Source organism: Ornithodoros turicata, unplaced genomic scaffold (assembly GCF_037126465.1).
Source record: "Ornithodoros turicata isolate Travis unplaced genomic scaffold, ASM3712646v1 Chromosome160, whole genome shotgun sequence".
Lineage (NCBI taxonomy): Eukaryota > Metazoa > Arthropoda > Arachnida > Ixodida > Argasidae > Ornithodoros > Ornithodoros turicata.
This window is the reverse complement of record NW_026999321.1, coordinates 99,644-117,528: the sequence shown is the minus strand read 5'-3', so window position 1 is coordinate 117,528 and position 17,885 is coordinate 99,644. Positions and strand designations below refer to the sequence as shown.

General features: G+C 43.0%; 1 protein-coding gene across 4 annotated transcripts in view; it reads right to left on the bottom strand.

Annotated features, from left to right (window-relative positions):
* Positions 1-1,020: 1,020 nt before the first annotated feature.
* The window catches only part of LOC135372691 (zinc finger protein 239-like), a 37,033-nt gene continuing 20,168 nt past the window's right edge, over positions 1,021-17,885 (bottom strand). For 3 of the 4 annotated variants that reach the window (XM_064606187.1, XM_064606188.1, XM_064606186.1), the window contains exons 5-12: positions 9,615-9,718; positions 9,264-9,525; positions 8,040-8,086; positions 6,317-6,463; positions 6,044-6,193; positions 5,676-5,732; positions 4,674-4,899; positions 1,021-2,769 (exon numbers count right to left, since the gene is read on the bottom strand). In XM_064606187.1, the coding sequence (XP_064462257.1) occupies positions 2,660-2,769; positions 4,674-4,899; positions 5,676-5,732; positions 6,044-6,193; positions 6,317-6,463; positions 8,040-8,086; positions 9,264-9,525; positions 9,615-9,718 (1,103 nt within the window). In that variant the 3' untranslated portion in view covers positions 1,021-2,659. The remainder of the gene's footprint in view (positions 2,770-4,673; positions 4,900-5,675; positions 5,733-6,043; positions 6,194-6,316; positions 6,464-8,039; positions 8,087-9,263; positions 9,526-9,614; positions 9,719-17,885) is intronic. The other variant, XM_064606189.1, reaches the window with a different exon arrangement.

Sequence of the window (17,885 nt, the reverse complement as noted above, 5' to 3'; positions counted from 1 at the left end):
ACTTTACTTACTTGGCGAACCCCATCTCTAGAGTTCACATTACATTGCATTTGGAGTCCCCTATATAACAAAAATCGAGGTGGAGAATAAATCTTTAATCAATCGGTCTGGGCCCACCTCCTGCACTTGCACTCCTGTAAAGCGTGCTTTGCCTGTAGAGCACTTTACTTACTTGGCGAAGCCCATCTCTGGAGTTGACATTACATTGCATCTGGAGTCCCCTATATAGCAAAAATCGAGCTGGAGAATAATAAATCTTTAATCAATCGGTCTGGGCGCACCTCCTGTAGTTGTATGCCTGTAACGCATGCTTTGCCTGCAGAGCACTTCACTTGCGCGGCGAAGTGCATGACCAGAGTTTGTATTCCAGTGCATTTGGAGTCCCCGTTATAGTGGAAATCGAGGTAGGGAATATATTTTAAGAAAGCAGTCTGGGCGCACCCCCTGCAGTTGTATTCCTGTAAAGCGTGCTTTTTCCTGTAAAGCACTTCACTTGCGTGGCGAAGTCCACCACCATAGTTTGTATTATATTGCATTTGGAGTCCCCTCTACAGTGAAAACTAGTGTGACACTTGCTCATACCTGCTGGACAGCGGCTTGCTTCTGACGTCTCTAAGCTCTCCCTGGCGTCAACAACCCAACTTCCCAACAACGAGGCTACCACACCCTTTCGCATCAGATGAAAGGGCTGAGATATCGACTTGCCAAAGTTCCTCATCGACCTTTTGACCTTCTCCACAAAGTTCCCTGTTTCCAGAGATTTCGCTTGCCCTTCCAACAGAGACCACATTGGAAGATGCATGGGAAATCAAACGAGACCCATAAACATGGGGTTATGTAACACAGTAGTTACGGGTCATATGGGGAAATGGTGTTGCAGAGACTGTGGTATACGTGACATGAATTTTCTATGAATCATGCCGAAGAACTGCATCATGAATGTGGAGAGGCCCAGAAATATATTTGCGTCTCTGCTAAAAGTATTTCCCCCGATTATTCTGATTAAGGACAACAAAAAACTGCAGGTGTGTGAAGATGTATTACAAAAAGTATGTACATACAGTTCACATACATTTGGTGACACAACACAACATCAAAACGATGCGCATTTTGCAATACTTATATGTATTGCATTACACCAATTTAAACATATTTAAGTGCCAGCTTGTTCTCAGAGATAAAATTTCTTGGATTATTTCCATTAATATATACATTATATACAGCTGACAATATGCAAGGTGGTCCATCAACCATGATAGAAATTCATAGTAAATATTGCAGGCAATGAAGAGACATGTGGTCAACGGATTTTTGTGCCAGGCTAGTTTGCCACATTGATATGATTTCTCTTTCATTTTGATTGACAGATACACGAATTTCCTGAACTGTCAACCTAATGCTTTCCTAGTAGAAATCAGTTTCCCCGTAGTCATTTTACTGAGCATAGCACCTGAAAAGGCAGGTAACGCAACGACAACTGCTGAAATAAATTCGCCAAAAATCATATCCTGCATTTTTATTTAATTTCAATTGATGGAAAGTTATTTTCTTGAATCGGACCCCCCAAATTCCCAAGTCAACCTAACGTTTTCTTTTCCAATTTATTTTTGAAAATGTTGTTGAGTTACAGGCACAGTCGCCTTCCAATTTATCAGACTCCGCGGGGACCGCGCAAAAGTCCGAATAATCGAGCAGTCCAAAAAGACGGATTTCGCTTCAAAATAAACGTTACGAAGAAAAAATTGTCGATGCTCTCCTAACACGCTTCGAGCTCTTGCCTAATAAGATCAGCTTCTGTTTCCCGAAGCGACATTTCGTCACTGTGCACTGACAAAGGGGGTGCCGCCATCAAATCTGCAAGTCGGCTTCACATAACGCATGCGCTGTCGCGCGACTCGCGCGTGGGCAGCACGTGCTGGGCATTTTGAATCGAGCCTTTGAATCATTGCATTTTTTTTCCTCGATATTTTAGTTGGTTGATTTATTTTGATAAGAATTTCGGATGGTGTCAATATTTTCCGTCACCCCAAGAGAGAAATTCGCTGGTTGGACAAACAGAGTCCGAAGTATCAGCGCGACTGAATAATTGAGAATGTTCGAAAAATTGGGGTCCGAAAAGTCAAGTCGGCGACTGTACTATACTGAGTAGAATGACTACGAGAAATCCATTTCCACAAGAAAAACGTTAGGCTGACTTGGGATATTCCAGAGTTCAGTTGAAGAAATCAAGTTTTCATCAATTGAAATGAAATAAAAATGGCACCAATATGTGGCAAATGTAAAACTGACAGAAAAGAAGCCCTTGACCACATGCTTCCTCGTTGCCCATGTTATTTACTATGAATTTCTATCATGGTTGGTGGGCCACCCTGCATACAGATGACAATATATACATTATATTACAGTAGATATATATATATATATATATTTATTAAAAGTAAAATAATAAGGTGTGGACGACAGATTACAGGAATGTTAAAAACTAATTTGTTTAATGGGTAATTTAACACACAGATTATAACAGAACGGTCGACGTTTCGACAGTGCCACCGTCAGGTTTTGTTAACTTTCCTGTAATCTGTAGTCCACGTCTTATTATTTTACTTTTATATTATATATTATATATCGATATTATATTACAGATATGCTAAAAATGGTATTACTTATTCATGTCCTGTAGCATTTCTGCAATGTACCTATTCATCTTTGCCCGCCTTTGCTTCTTTGTCTCTGTGGAGGAATTTTCTTCGATGAACTTGTCGAATGCATCTGAAAGTTTAGTATACACTACGTGACCTCCTTGGAATATCCAAGTAAGTGACATATATATATATACAAGGTGTCCTGGCTAACCACATAGACAGATTCCTTATAAATATGGAGAGACCTTTTTCCTTTAAGGACTATAAGCAATGACTGTATTCTTAGAGATCTTAGTTTTTGGATTTTATGACTTTTCAAATTTTTTTTTTTTTTTTTTGGGGGGGGGGGGGGGGCGAATCGGGTCCTATTTATGCGCGAGAATTCAGGGAAAAATCAGGAACACGATCCGTTGGGTTTGTTTATCATGTCTTCAAGGAATCTTCAGGCGAAACGAAAGCCGTATGACGGCTGTGACACTGGGATGAGAAACAAGATCTTTATCTTGTACAACAAATCTTTATACAGGGTGTCCCAGAAAACGTGTCATTGAATTATAATAAAAAAACTACGCCACCTAGAATCATGCGATCAACAGCATTTGTTCTTATTAGGTTTTTGCCACCTCCTAATGTGAATGTCACGTACCCCAAGTTTAATTATGTAAATATTTGCGAACTGAACTCGGAAATTTGCCAAGTAAATGTCACTTTTTTACCCCACCAATATGAAGAGCGTGCCGAATTCACTCAGATTCGTGATAATTCACGGTGATACTCACGAGCTATCCCATCGGAAAAAATAGCCGAATATCATGCTTTTCGGAGCACCGGACCATAGCGCGCGATGACTTTTTGAGCGCAATCGCTCGCAGTGCGACGAAAGGAGGTTCCGAAGCCAGCCCACAGAGTGATAGTAGAAAAAGTAACATTTCCTAAAATTGGGAGAGGGAAAGCATTATCCCAGCGAAAGTCGGATGTGATAAGCCGTGCCTGTTTTATCTCTTTCTGCGATGTCGGGGAGGGCTGGGTTTCCAACCTCCCTTCGTCGGACTGACAAAGATTGCGCTGAAAAATTCATCGTGCGCTATTCTGTGCGACCTCCGTAGAGCATGATGTTCGGCTATTTTTTCCGATGGGATAGCTTCTGGATATCCCTGTCAATTATCATTAATTTGACTAAATTAGACACGCTCTTCACATTGGTGGGGTAAAAAAGTGACCTTTACTAGGCAAATTTACGACTTAAGCTCGCAAAAATTTACATAATTAAATTTACGTTACACGACATTCACACGAGGAGGTGGCAAAAACCCAGTAAGAATAAATGCGATTGACCGCATGACTCTAGGTGGTGTAGTTTTTTTATTATAATTCAGTGACACGTTTTCTGGGACACCCTGTATGTACTTCCACTCAGAACTGGGGCAGTGAACGACCGCTGTATTCAAACACTTGCCCAAGCACCACAAAGGCTGGTCTTTGACTCCTGCAGGAGGAGATTATAAAAGGAGGACAAATGGGTTGTCACAGATAGCTCTCTTTACTGATATTATGATTCACTTTTCCCGACGGTTTACATGGAACAACAAGCGTATACGAAGAGGAGAGTCAAGTCCTGTAGATCACATAAACAACATACAGAAACCGACACTGAAGATTTTTGTTTAAGTTTAATTTGTACAACCTTTCGCATGGAGGTCCACGCGAAAGCTTGTACAAATTAAACTTAAACAAAAATCTTCAGTGTCGGTTTCTGGATTTAGAACAACAAGTTGAAGGACCGCAAGGATTTCAGGTAGATATCGGGTTATTGAAAACCTGTTGGGGGGGGGGGGGGGGGGAACTATTGTGAAAAATCGAGTTTTACCCAAAAATGTAGGACCCCATGTATTCTACACTAAAAACTGCACTTACGAAGGCACCAACAACATCCTAGGTCAATGCGCTAGTTAAAAAACGATTTCTCTAGTTTTAAATCCACCTATTATTAGCCAGGACACCTTGTACGCGTTGTGAAAGCACAGCACTTACTTCCGACAGCTTCCAGCTTGCTGGGTGTGAGGGCCCGCTTAGCAGTCGCAGCGACGTCTGTGTTCACAAACCTCCTGCAGATGGTGCCAGTGACACTGCGTCCTTTGAGGCCAGCAGTTCCCCAGATGGCTCTCGCGACCTCCTTGCAGAACAGGGAGTCCCGCGTGCGCTGCTGAAGCCACTGCCACTTGGATGTCGGCACAAAGACATTGTTGCCAAGGTGGACCTGCAGGGAAACAATTCAGCTACAGGGGTGCGGTTGAGGGGTGTAGAATGCGCATCATTTGCATTCGTATCCAAAAGGATGTGCATAGTCTTCTGCAACGAGCGAGACATCAACACCGTCAGCACACAGCTAGTACAGTTGAACCTCCGCACAGTAAAGGTCGATTTAACGAAAGCCTCTCTTCGTGTATTACTTCTGTCATATGTGCATTACCCCACAGATGTCACTGCATTTCTGCACTCGATTTAACAAACGCTTTTCACAAGGCACGTTCCATTTAACGGCAAATTGTAAGCAGCAAGCACCTGACACACCCAACAACATAGAGACTTTGTTCAAGGCAAAAACTAACACAGAGCGAACCAAGCTGTCATGAGAACTGTCATGAGATTCGTATCATCGAGATTCTACAGTATCACTGTGGGCTGGCTTTGGAACCTCCTTTCGTCAGACTGAGAGCGATTGCGCTCAAAAAGTCATTGTGTGTCATGGTCCGGTGCTCCAGAAGATTTTCCGATGGGATAGCTCGTGAATATCACTGTCAATTATCGTGAATTTGAGTGAATTCGGCACGCTGTTCACATTGGTTTTCATAATTAAACTTAATAAAATTTACATCATTAAACTTACGTTACACGACACTCACATGAGGAGGTGGCAAAAACCTAATAAGAACAAATGCCGTTAACCGCATGATTCTAGGTGGCGTAGTTTTTTTATTATAATTCGATGACACGTTTTCTTGGACACCCCGTATACTGTGTGCATATTATCACCTGTCCATCCACTTCGACAAACAGTGCTGGGGCAACGGCTGCTCCTCCTCGATTCTCCTGTAAGACGAGAGACAGAACGTGAGACTCTGCAATAATCAGACAACCTAGTGAAAAATGTCGTAACATGAGATAGAGGCTACATCCAGCAGACATTCCTCATATTCTTGCGGATTTCTTATTCTCTTATTCATAAGTACAGAAACCGACACTGAAGATTTTTGTTTAAGTTTAATTTGTACAAGCTTAAAACTTAAACAAAAATCTTCAGTGTCGGTTTCTCCATTTTGTTTGTGATCTACAGGACTTGACTCCCCTCTTTGTAAACTCTTCTCTTATTTGTGGAATAAAGCTTACGAACACACACTTACCATGCCAGGATTCCCGGGTGCTGAGGAGGAGTTGACCGGCTGATCCCTCCCCCCAAGCTGTTCTCTCACTCCATGATAGCTCACTCCTTTCGTTGTCTTCCTCTCGGGCACTGGCACTGCTGGTGCCTGCACAATGATGGCTGCTGCCGTCTGAGGAAAAAGCGAAGTACAAGACAGTAATGCATGCTATGCTCTGTTTAATGTACAAAGAGTATCCTCAGCTGATTAAGAATTTCAGCTACGGTTACAGAGAAATTCTCATGAACAGCGTACCTTTGTGCCCTGGACAGCATTGCATTCTGCAGTGTTGGGGCCTGTAGGATGGTGCGTCAGGGGTAAAACGGGATTCCGTGTTGAAAGAACGGGGTCCTCACGCTCTGCAAACGTGCCAAACTGAGTGGTTGACGAGTGCAGTGCAGCCTGTTGGACCAACAATGCCGAGATTAATATCTTTCTCCAAATGGGAGCTAAACAGACATTGTTCGTTAAAGCTGTGAAATCTTGCAAGCGCACGTAGTACAATAATTCGAGGCTTCGCGTCAGCTTATGAGACGGCTGCAATAATGAGCGATGCCACAAGTGATGGTCGGGTCTGTGGATTAATTTTTTGCCCCACCCGAAGGTTCTTTAACGTGCGCCAAAATCGCGACGCGTGACACGCGGCATTTAATGTTCTTCTGCGGAAGGTCTGAGCAACTTGTACACTTCCACGAGGTTGCCACCAAGTCGCCACCATCCTTGGCCGGGACTGAATTCGTGATCTTGAGATCAGCAGACAGACACACCACTAGGTTCGTTCCTTCTTGAAAGAAAAATGCTGCACCAGTTCTTAAATACACGCGAGCTTAAACTAGTTCAGGAGGTGCAGGCAAAAGGAATGGGCTTACCACCGACTATGCTACCAAGAGCAGTGCACACACAGGTGTAATGAGAATAATAATGCTTTATGTGATTGGGGGAACCTATAAACATACAGCAGAAACTCGATGATATGAATTTCGGGATGATACAAATTCTTTTCTGGTCCCGGCCGAAATGCCTACTCTTTCCATGTCTTAGAGTTCGGATGACACGAACGCATTATCTTGCCATTACGGATGATACGAACGAGCTGAGGATGAGACGGAGGTTGTTCCCCCGTGACGTGAGATTGCTTCTTTTTTCGAAAAGCGAGGGAGATCCTCACCACGAGCTAGCTTACATCGCGTCACACGATGCAAGCAATGACTCTCCCTCTGCCAGTGCTGGAGGAGATAAGATCAAAGGGATTACACAGCCCCGAACCTTATCACCTTATCTCTGTTTTGACCCTTTTTACCCCCCTCGCAACAATAAACCCTGACCCATGCAGCACAACGTACTGAAAGTCGAGTGCAATAGGGGTGGACGGTATGTGTCTTATGAATGTTCTTTAGTTTCACGAGTTTGTTCAAAGCCTTTCACCTACCCGTCCACCCCTATTGCATTCGGCATTCAGTACATTGTGCTGCTTGGGAAGCTATGTGACCTCGCACTGGCGGAAAACAGCGACCAGAGCACGTGGAGGGAACATATCAGGAAAACTTCTGGTAACATTATAGTCACCGTTTCGCAAGTCGGCTTCACCTAACGCCTGCATGCTTTAGGAAAAGCTCGCTTTAGAACACTGTCGCGCGACTGGGGTAGCACGTGCTGGGTCTTTTGATACGAATTTTGGATTATACGAATTTTTTCGTCTACCCCGTGGGATTTGTATCATCGAGAATCTACTGCAGCTGTGTCATCCAGAAGCACTGTCCTTTTCTATACCACATTTTTCTAATGTTTGCAATGTATTACTAATCAGACATGTGTGACTAATATCGAAAAAAAGAATCGCAGGATTCCTCCTTGTTACGTTGGTCAAGCTACTTCCATGCCATAAGCAACGAGAATAACGTTTAACGTTATTTGGTTCCTTCTATCGTTGTTTCTACACTGGGGTAATTTTTTTTTTGTGCGCGAATAATGTGCATACCTCCTGGAAGTGAGTGTCATATCCTCCATTTGAGGTGGACCAGGACTCTGAAAGCAACGGAAAATGGAGCAAAACATAAAATTAATACACTCTGTATTTCATATTTCCGTACCTTTGAATTTGTACTTTGCTGGGATGTGCCGACTGAATCTGCAAATCCTCGAATCCACGAGATTCGCAAATCTGAATCCCGGTGCCCAAAACGGCGAATCAGATCTTTCGAATCCAACAACCACATTTGTTCGTTTCTTTTTCAAACTGGCGCTTCGTGAGTCTGCCGAAAGCCTAATTTACAGACGGGAGCTTTCTCGTTTTTTTGTTTACACTGCTCTGAACTGAAAGAGTCCAGGCAGGAACTGTTATATTACAAGTTTAAAAGTAATATAGTTTTGCTTTTGATTGTTGCTTTAGCTTAATGGAAATAATTTGGACTCGAGAATTTATGTATCTCTTGTAGTCGATGAACAATATGTTAAATAAATCTACTATATGGGTGTATTTTCTCCCAAAATGAAATGTTATGTAATGTCTTTGTTTTTTTTTCTAAAGAAATGTAGCATAAAATACCAATTTCGGCCTGTTAGTCGCACATGACAAAATAGCTAAAACCAGTGCTAAAAACACTATAAGAACATAACAGGATGGACCCTTTTTTTTTAAAGTTGGAGTTGTTGAAAGTGCACTGCATCCATCCTGTTATGTTCTTAGTGAACATAGCAGGAGCAGGCAAGCTAGCTGGTGTTGAACTGATATTAACATTGTCTTGAGTTTGAGGGGAAAACACTGTTCATCTCGTCCTGCGTTCGTCCTGTGTTTCCCCCTCAAACTCAAGACAATGTTAATATCATGTTCTTATTGTATTTAGCACTGGTTTTAGCTATTTAAAATGTAGCATATTCTGCTTCAAAACACTTTTCAATAGAATTCTTTTTTGCTTTCTTACATTTTTAAGCCCTTTTTAAAGCGAGGATTCAAAAGATTCGCAAGATTCGTGGATTCGCAGAACGTCCCTCGGATTTGGATTCGGATTCGTAAAATGGATTCGTCCCATCTCTAGTATTTTGTATTTTTGCATTTCTGACTGAACACAGAAATAGAACATCGTCCATTTGTTCTTTTCACCTCCCCCACGACATCACCTGTTCAACACAAAACAACGCACGGGAAAGGGTAAACAAAAAAATTATGGCAAAACAGCCACGGTCGAGGAAGAAATAAGCTCACCCAGCTTGCCCAGCATGATATCCTCGAGGCGATCGTGGCGCACTTGGAGCTTCTCGTGCTTCTGTCGCAGCGAGTGAAGTTTCTGGCGAAGCACGGACACCTTGCGCTGCTCCTCCAGAAGGAGTCTCTTTGGCACCCAGTCGTCGTCGTAGTCGTCATCATCGTCCTCACCATCATCGGAGCTGCTGCTGAGTTGCTGGGACAGCACCTTTCTTTTCCTGCAAATGGCCACGTTACGGGCTACTGCTTTATCCGAGACAGCCTGTAACGAAAAAAAAGAAGCTGGTTGTGTTATACGACTGCTAATGAATGCGACTGTTTTTATCAACTGAATCTCCTGAAAGTACGTACCTTTCTAGTTGAACTAGGTTGCTCAGCTCCTCGGCCCTCTAATACGCTGTCTGCCACGGTAACTTTTCCTTTGGCAAGCATGTGAACGAGCTCAGCCACCGTAACTGCGGGAATGACAAGTACATAAACGGGGCGCTATATTTTAATGCTGCGCACATTTTTTTTAGAAAAAGATAACGGCATATACGCCACTTTTGCAGTTGAGTTCTATGATGGGGCAGACATCCTTTCAAGAAAAGTGTGCAACTACGAGGTGAATGATTATCTGAACTTTGTTCATTGACTCTTTAATTGGGGGACTTTGGGCAAAAGCAAGGCAGCAGAATGAGCAGAACGAAAGACTGTCCCAGTTGAAAGGCATTCCATGTTCAAAAAATCTTAAAGGAGCAATGAAGTGACATTTAACGTGACTCGAAACCCTGCTTCATCTGTGAAGCTGTCCACAAGGAGTCACCATGCAAAATATTTCCGATCTGCGGCGTAATGTCACTGCACAATACACTTTACAAAAGACAGTTGGGTGTGAAATGAGAGCTGTACTCCCTGCATTCCCTGTTTCCACAGTTTCAGTTTTTGCTCGTTGGTGCACCAGAATTCATTGATATCCTAGCACATGTGTGTTTCACGATTTCTTAAATGTAGAACGGCTTTCAGCTAGTGTGTTCTCTCATTCTGCTATCTTGCTTCTTTTGCCCGGAATCCCGTACTTTAAAGGTCAGCTACGCCGATTTCCCGATGTGTTGAAACGGTTGTGATATTCAGAACGAGCACATCCAACTGCCCCCGAAACGCACCTTCGTTTCTCAATTTTGTCTTCCTATTACGAAAATTAATTCATCAAAGAAACCAAAACAAGCCATGGGCGCAGCCATTTTTGTGACGTAGATGGGATAAACCTGCTCCATCTACGTAGATAGAGAATCGTGCGTCTGATTGGATGAAAGCTGAGGCTTTCTCTGACTTCCCTGGCGTCTTCTCCCGTTTGCGAGGAAATCCAGTTATGGCCGCCGGCTACGATGAGTGTTTCGTCCGAGGTAATCCCGAGAACTATTGAACGATGGAAACAACAACCGCGAACTCATCTCAACATCATTTTCGGCGTGAAATTGTGATTATGTGCTCGAGAACTTCGCAGTTCAACCGTTCAGCTGCCATTCACGTCAACCCGTTTGCTGCTTTTACTACAAGTGCAGGAATGGGAGCGATTGACCAACAACGTGAGACTTGGTGATCGTTCGAGCATATACCGGCAGAGGACTGGTCTTCAAAGAAAGAAGGCCGTATTTCTGCCCATGCACATCGTGCGATTGCCAGGCTTGTTACACGAGATACATATATTGTGCAGCATCATAGCGCGACTGCAATGAACGACGTAGGAATGTATCGTGACCACTCGAACTGCATTCGTTGAACCATTCGTCGGTTATATGAAACCGTCCTCATTAGAGTGCTCATTAGAGTTGCCCCGAACAAAAAGTGTGAGATGTAGTTTTGTAGTGTGTTGTTGATCTCGTAGAGCGCATCGCGGCATGTAGGTCGAGAGGCCTTATACGTATTTTTTGCATGTTTACTTGAGTGTGCGCATTGTTCTATACCACACAGGCCATATTTCATTCATAATAGTTTCGCAAATAAACACGTACGGGTCGATCTCATATTGCTTTTGAGTTAGGCATAGTGTCTTCAGATCAGGGTATGTGCACCCTGTTTGCTGGGCCCAACAGATGTTATTAAGGGTAGTGCAACATTTCCCACTTGAACCATGCTAACATTGCCAGAATAAGGAACATTACACTGTGCTGTGTATTCCACACTCAGTTGTCTCGCGACGTATACCCCCAATTATTATACTAGGTACTCCACATGTTCAACCAGTCAGCACTTCCCATATCCTATTTTTTTTAAACATGTGCTTAAAATTGCACAACTGCCACTCAAGTAACTTTGCCACCAAATTAGTCAGTGACAAAAGGTATATGTACTTTATCACAAATTTAATAACCTTAGTGGAAATGGTTGATGGTGTCCTCTGCCTCGTACGGTGCACTTCATAGCAAAATACACAATAGTCCAAATGTTTTCCTTGTCCACAAATGCCCTGTCAAAGCTGAAAGACTCTTATCAAAATGGGGAAGCGGGCTTGCTTGTCCGGAGAAACAAATATGAAACTGCAGTGCTCAGTGTAAATAACTGCATGCTCAGCAACTAAGGCTGGTGATGCCGAAGACCTAATATTTCTAGGTTAAAAGGAACAAAGGAGAAAAGACCACTGCGGCATATTAATGTTGTTTCAAAAGTATAACACCACAAAATTTGTGAGAGTCAGTTGGTGGATTTAGTTACGTTGGTCACCTCCTGCACCAATTTTTAATAAGATTCAAATGCGTTGCTACCAACCAGGACCTAAGCCTGACCTATGATCTAATAATAATAATAGTATCTATCTATGACCTATATGGACCTTCACCACTAGTTCGGTCTAGGTTTCACACGTGGCTTCTAGTGAAATTCGAAGCTGCTCTGTAGAGCTGACAGGAGACTTGCAGAGTAGAGAATTTTTTTATTTATACTTTCCAAAGAACATGTAAAAAAACAATGTGCTGTACCAACTGTATTCAAAGAAATACAAATATACATTGTTTTAGCTATGTGCATATGACTGATGACACACAATGGGCGTCAAGGGTGAGAACACAAGAATACTACCACTGCAGGCACTGTCCTGAAATTCTAAGTCACCATTTGTCAGAAAGCAATGACCACGCACAGCCTAAGGATCATATTGAGCTTCTTCCATTATTCTTTTTATTGACAGCATGTTGGCTGCCATCCAGTCCATGAAAGTGACCCTTATCGTTGAAAGAACGGTTCAACAGCAAGCGAGCTGGTGATAGTGTCCATGATGGCGAGATCTGAAGAGGAGATACAAGAAGGGACATAAACACGCTATGTTGAGACATTGTGTATGTCCCTTCCTATCCCTCGTCTCAGGGTTTTTCGCTATGGACCTTCATGATGTTTCCTTTGGCAAACTTTACATATTTTTATGTAGAATTGTGGAGGTACAGCCAGGTGCTGTTAGCAAATCACACAGTACTTTTCTTGAATCAAGAATCCATAGAAGGTACACAGTCATCTTCAGCATTGCACACATCTATGGGACATGTTAATCACTTTGGAATGTCACAGACATGTCATGGAGGCCGGCACATGGTTAGTGGTGCTGAAGAGACAACTATTTGTCATAGTTTAAGCATAAAAAACAGTTTTGTCACCTGCATGTTGAGACAGATGTATCTCTACATACTTTGCCATGACACAAATATATGAAGCAACAAATGTACCCTCTACTTTATTGTGGTTATTAGTCAACACTGCCAAGAATGTGGGAACACCGTCTTGTACCACCTACACCCTTCAAAATGACCTTCACACACGACACATTGTAGGTCAACGAGACTCCAGAATGATGTCCTCTCCCTCCCCATTGGCTGAAAACATTTTTCTACTACTTTGCATAAGGGGAAGTTAGTACAAGAAACGCACATATTCCTTTTTTGAGCAAATCAGTATTCAGACCGTTACCATACTGTGGTAGGCCTGCAGTGCATTACGTGGTACAGCACACACTGCAAAAAATTTCACCGTAGAACATGTCCCTCATTCTAATGACAGTCTTCTCCAGTTTTTCAAACTGCCGTTTCCCATAGTGCTTTATGGTATGACACAGTATTTCTAAATCTTTACTGTAGTTTACTGGTTGTAGCAGAAAAAAGAGACCACTGTTTCCGATCACAGGAAGCAAGCCATAAGTGCTATGCGGAAACAGTACATGCTGCTCTCTAGCAGTTGTTAGTGTTTGGACATGGTATGGTGCATGCAGGGTAAATTCCATGGTTAAAATATCCAAACATGAACAACTGTTAGATTACATGATGTAGAATGCTGTATAGTACAGTAAAACCTCCAAAGTCGGACACCTCCCTACCTCGGACAACTCCCCACGATTTCATTGCACGGGCAGACCCCCACTGAAACTACATGGGGACGAAATTCTCTATGTCGGACACCTCCCTATCTTGGAAGTAGGATAGGGTTTTCCCTGCAAAGTCGGACAAAACCCTGGCCAAATTACCTCAATATCGGCTTATCTTTGCACCAAAAAGACCCAAAATGGCCTTGACTTTTGCCCCTTTTTTCCCCTATACTGGTCTCAGCATTTTGTTGCTTTAGTTTTTAGAGTCCAAAAACAAGTGCTGTCAGTCTACATTGTAATTCTTTATGTGAGCACTTGTCTTCAGTTTGTCTAGAGCCTTTGAACGAGCACTGCACCAAAGCTATGAGAAGTAAGCTGACGCTTCAGAGACAAGTCCTTGCTGCTCGAAAAGCTCCAGAGGTAATGCCATTGAGTAGAATCTGAACGGAATTGAATATACTAAAATCAGTAATAATTATCAGTGAAGAGTGGGTAGAGGTACCACTACCAGGTACCACTACCAGGCACCACCACCAGGTACCACCAAGGACCTTAAATTGAAGGGGGACATTTCTCACAGCTGTGATCTCTTCCATTTTTTGTTCCCGTCATATTCTGTAACTCGGACACCTCTATAAGTAGGAGACGCTTCGGCTGCACCGCGGGTGTCCAACATAGGAAGGTTTCACTGTATTTATGTTCCGTGTCATGTGACCACAAACAATATATGCTTTTGCTCATGCTGCACAGCACAGGCGAATTGAGCTGCATGTGAGGATAATAACATGAAACCCGAGGCACGGAGGAAAAGGCATGACTTTACGGTCTCTGTGTCAGTTGTTTCATGTTATAATTGCGTACCAGTTGGCCTGTACCTGAAAATAGGTTTGATGCATTGTACACACACCATAGACATGCAGTATGTGGTGTGTTGTGATAGTAATGCCACTGCCAATTGAAGAATAATACTCCAGGTGGATTGTTTCGGTACAATCTTGAACTATGCATACCAAGGGGTAGGGCATCTGCGTGACAGGTTTACCTGGAAGTAAGAATGTAAATGTTAGCTGAAGTCATTGAATAATTAACATTATCAATATACTGCTGCAGATCATACCAACAATAGCACACAAGATGCTCCGATATGTTATGCAGGAATGTCTCTGTACTCACAATATTAGTACAGCAGCTACAGAAAGGCATAAAACAAGTTTTTGTATACATAATACCACTTGAATGCAACACAAGCTTCTGCTGCACTGCCAGAACACCACGGCGGACAGATTTACCTTACTTCACCTGAGAAAAAGTATGTACTGTTGCACACATGATGCCGTTTTAATGCCTCGAAAAACATAATTTATGACCGGAAGACATCAACTGGAAGATTTCGATTTACCTTAGTCAAAACTGAGAAAAAGTATGTGCTGTTGCACACATGAAACTGCTTGAACTGCCCTTGAGCACTCTGGAAGAACACCTTATTTGTGACCAAAATACAACAGCTGAGCCACCATTGAATTTACACTTTACTCAAAATACACAAGATGTGCTGCCGTGCATATGATACTGCTTAAATGTACTCTGAAAGCGCTGGCACCTCAGGCATGGTTGCTCTAAGCTAGCGAGCAACAGCAAGGGTATACGAACACAAGAAGTCGAGCACAAGTGATAGAATGCACTTGATTAATCAGAAAATGAAATGTCTCAGTACCAGGTGTCACTGTTCCGTCAAGAAAAACAGATGAACTTGAAGGGGCGTCTGGTTGGCACTGGTGACAGCCTTCAGCTTGAAACCCAGACGGTGATAGTTGAGACGTGGAGTGCAAGCTTTTCGGTGGTGCCAGAATGCCTGCGAAATCATTTAACAAATAAGGCAATTCCAAATCTGTACTGAGAATACACCCGCTGGGGCGTAATCTCTAAAGGATGAAGCAGTAACTGACAGATAGTGTATTTTTCTCTTCTACGCATGACTGACTTGTCTAACATTACGTGTCTTACCTTTATCTGCTGCCTAGTCCTGCCCCTGCAATCTCCTGCTGCAGATAAGGTTGGCACAGCATCCCGGACGAGACATCTTCGGCTTCTTGTGAAACAAGTTGCGCATTGCTTCCGTAACATTCGTATGAGCCAGATGAACAGATCAAATCACTGCTTTCGAAGGTGGCACCCAGTCGGAGTTGTAACCGATTGTTGCAGTCAATCGATTTCTCTTTCGCCTTTCGGAAAATTGTGGTTTGAAACATTGGATCTGCATGCTGAAGTGTTCTTGCAGACGGGAGCAAAACGCTCACGCATTCTCGGCACGCAGCACAGAACACGAATCACACCAGGAAGTCTGTACTGGCCTAGCAAATGCTTTGCAGTCGAAGGAAGCAAAACTCACGTTCCTCATGGGTTTAGTGAAGTCCAGAAATATACTGGCTCCCTAATAGCGAACTGTTTATCACTTCCCCAATGTGAATCTGCGCAGCAGACGGCTCGGCAGAAGAAACTGGCCGGCTTGGCGGAAGAAACCAAGCCAAAAGTCATGCCAAGCCGGAGCGCGGGCAGACCTCGAATGTGTCGTCGACACAGGGTTTGCGGGACACAAGACGGGATGTCAGTGAAACTAAAAATTCACTTTTTCAGAAAACCGCGAGGAGTTTGGGATAACTATTTTGCATACATAATCAGTGTTCCCTTATGAACACATCGTGTGAGTACCATTCCATTCTGTAACACTCGAAAATCGGCGTAGCTGAGCTTTAAGACTTTCAGAGTTAATTAATTAACGAATATGAGATAATTAGTCCTAGTGTAGTTGCACACTTTCTTCGAGACGATGCAGGCCTGGCCATGGAACTCAACAGGAAAAACCACATCCATGTTGCTATCGTAGCTTTTCCATAAAAATTAATATATAAAGGATAAAAATATACGGTATACATGGCAAGAAGTTCGTGTAAAATGTGTAACGTTTATGTAAAGCACGTTATTTTTATTCACCATCACCACTTCATTCCTATCTGCGCGGGAATTTTTTCAGATTGTTTGCATTCAGCTTTTCGTGCTCCCTTCATCTATATCATGAAAACGCAGAAAGGGGCTTACTCCTTCTGGGCATACCAGATGAGAGTTGCTAATGGAGAGACAAGCCGGGCAGTGGGTGCACATCTCCCAATCGGTCGGGGCGACGACTCATGCCAGACCACCAGCATTTTAGTGGGCAACACTGGCACTTATGTATCCACTTTTGTTGTTCTTGTTATTGTGAGTTTAGTTTCGATACACTTTGCGGCATCGACGTCACTGTTGCATCCAAGCTGTCATGCGCGTGCAACATATAGCTGCGTCGCAGTACTCAACGGGAAATGCAAATTTGGTGTCTACCTTGGCACATGGTTGCCCACAGCTAGCAATTTTATTTTTCTCAGACTTATGGACAAGACAGTTATGGGGTACCCTATGGAAAGCTTTGCAAAGCCCAGAAAAACAGCGTCAACTTCAGATCGTAAATCAAGATGAGAATGTCACAGTCAGTGTTTTTAGCCGGCGAGTTGGGTTTCACACAAGTAAAGCCTGCGAAAGCCATGTTGATAAGTGTAGAAAACGTCATTCTCTAGAGGGAAGTCTAAAACATCTTTCACAATAATTTTTCTCAAGGATTAGCGGGGAAAGCTCATACAAGATCAGAGTTCGAGGTAACTCGTTACTGTAACTAAGTTCCTTTTTTTTGGTAACTTGTAACTTAACTCGTTACTTTTGGGGATTACTGGGGTTACTTTTTACTCTTAACTTACTCGCCGTGGTAACTTTCAGAGGAACTCGTTCCTTTTTCAGGTAACTTTGCCAAAGTAACTTACGTTAAGTTCCAAGTTACTTTTAATTTGCTTTTCACTCACGTCCACATATTTTCTTGCTTTCTCTTCGGTTCCTTCGTGGCATTTTTTGCCATAAAACGATATTGGGGAATATCATAAATGATATGCAATTAACGACAGTATTTTATTCAGGAAGAATCGCTGCCACTGAAATGAAGCTGAGCCATTATGCGCCCACAGGGAGTAAGACGCCAAGCATTCAAATAGACGCCGGAGAAACGTCATCATGACATTGGTAGTCAGACTGAAACCGAAACAAATTGGAAGGGGAGGGCTGGGTTCCACGAATGGGCACTTGTTCGTTGCCTCTTATTGAAAGAAAAGTAGGATCGAAGGTCGCGTCCCTTTCAGAGGCCATCGTAACCCCCTCAAGACCGTGGCTTTTGGGCGCGACCTTGTTCACCTCTAGCTTTGAGCGTAGCTCAACTT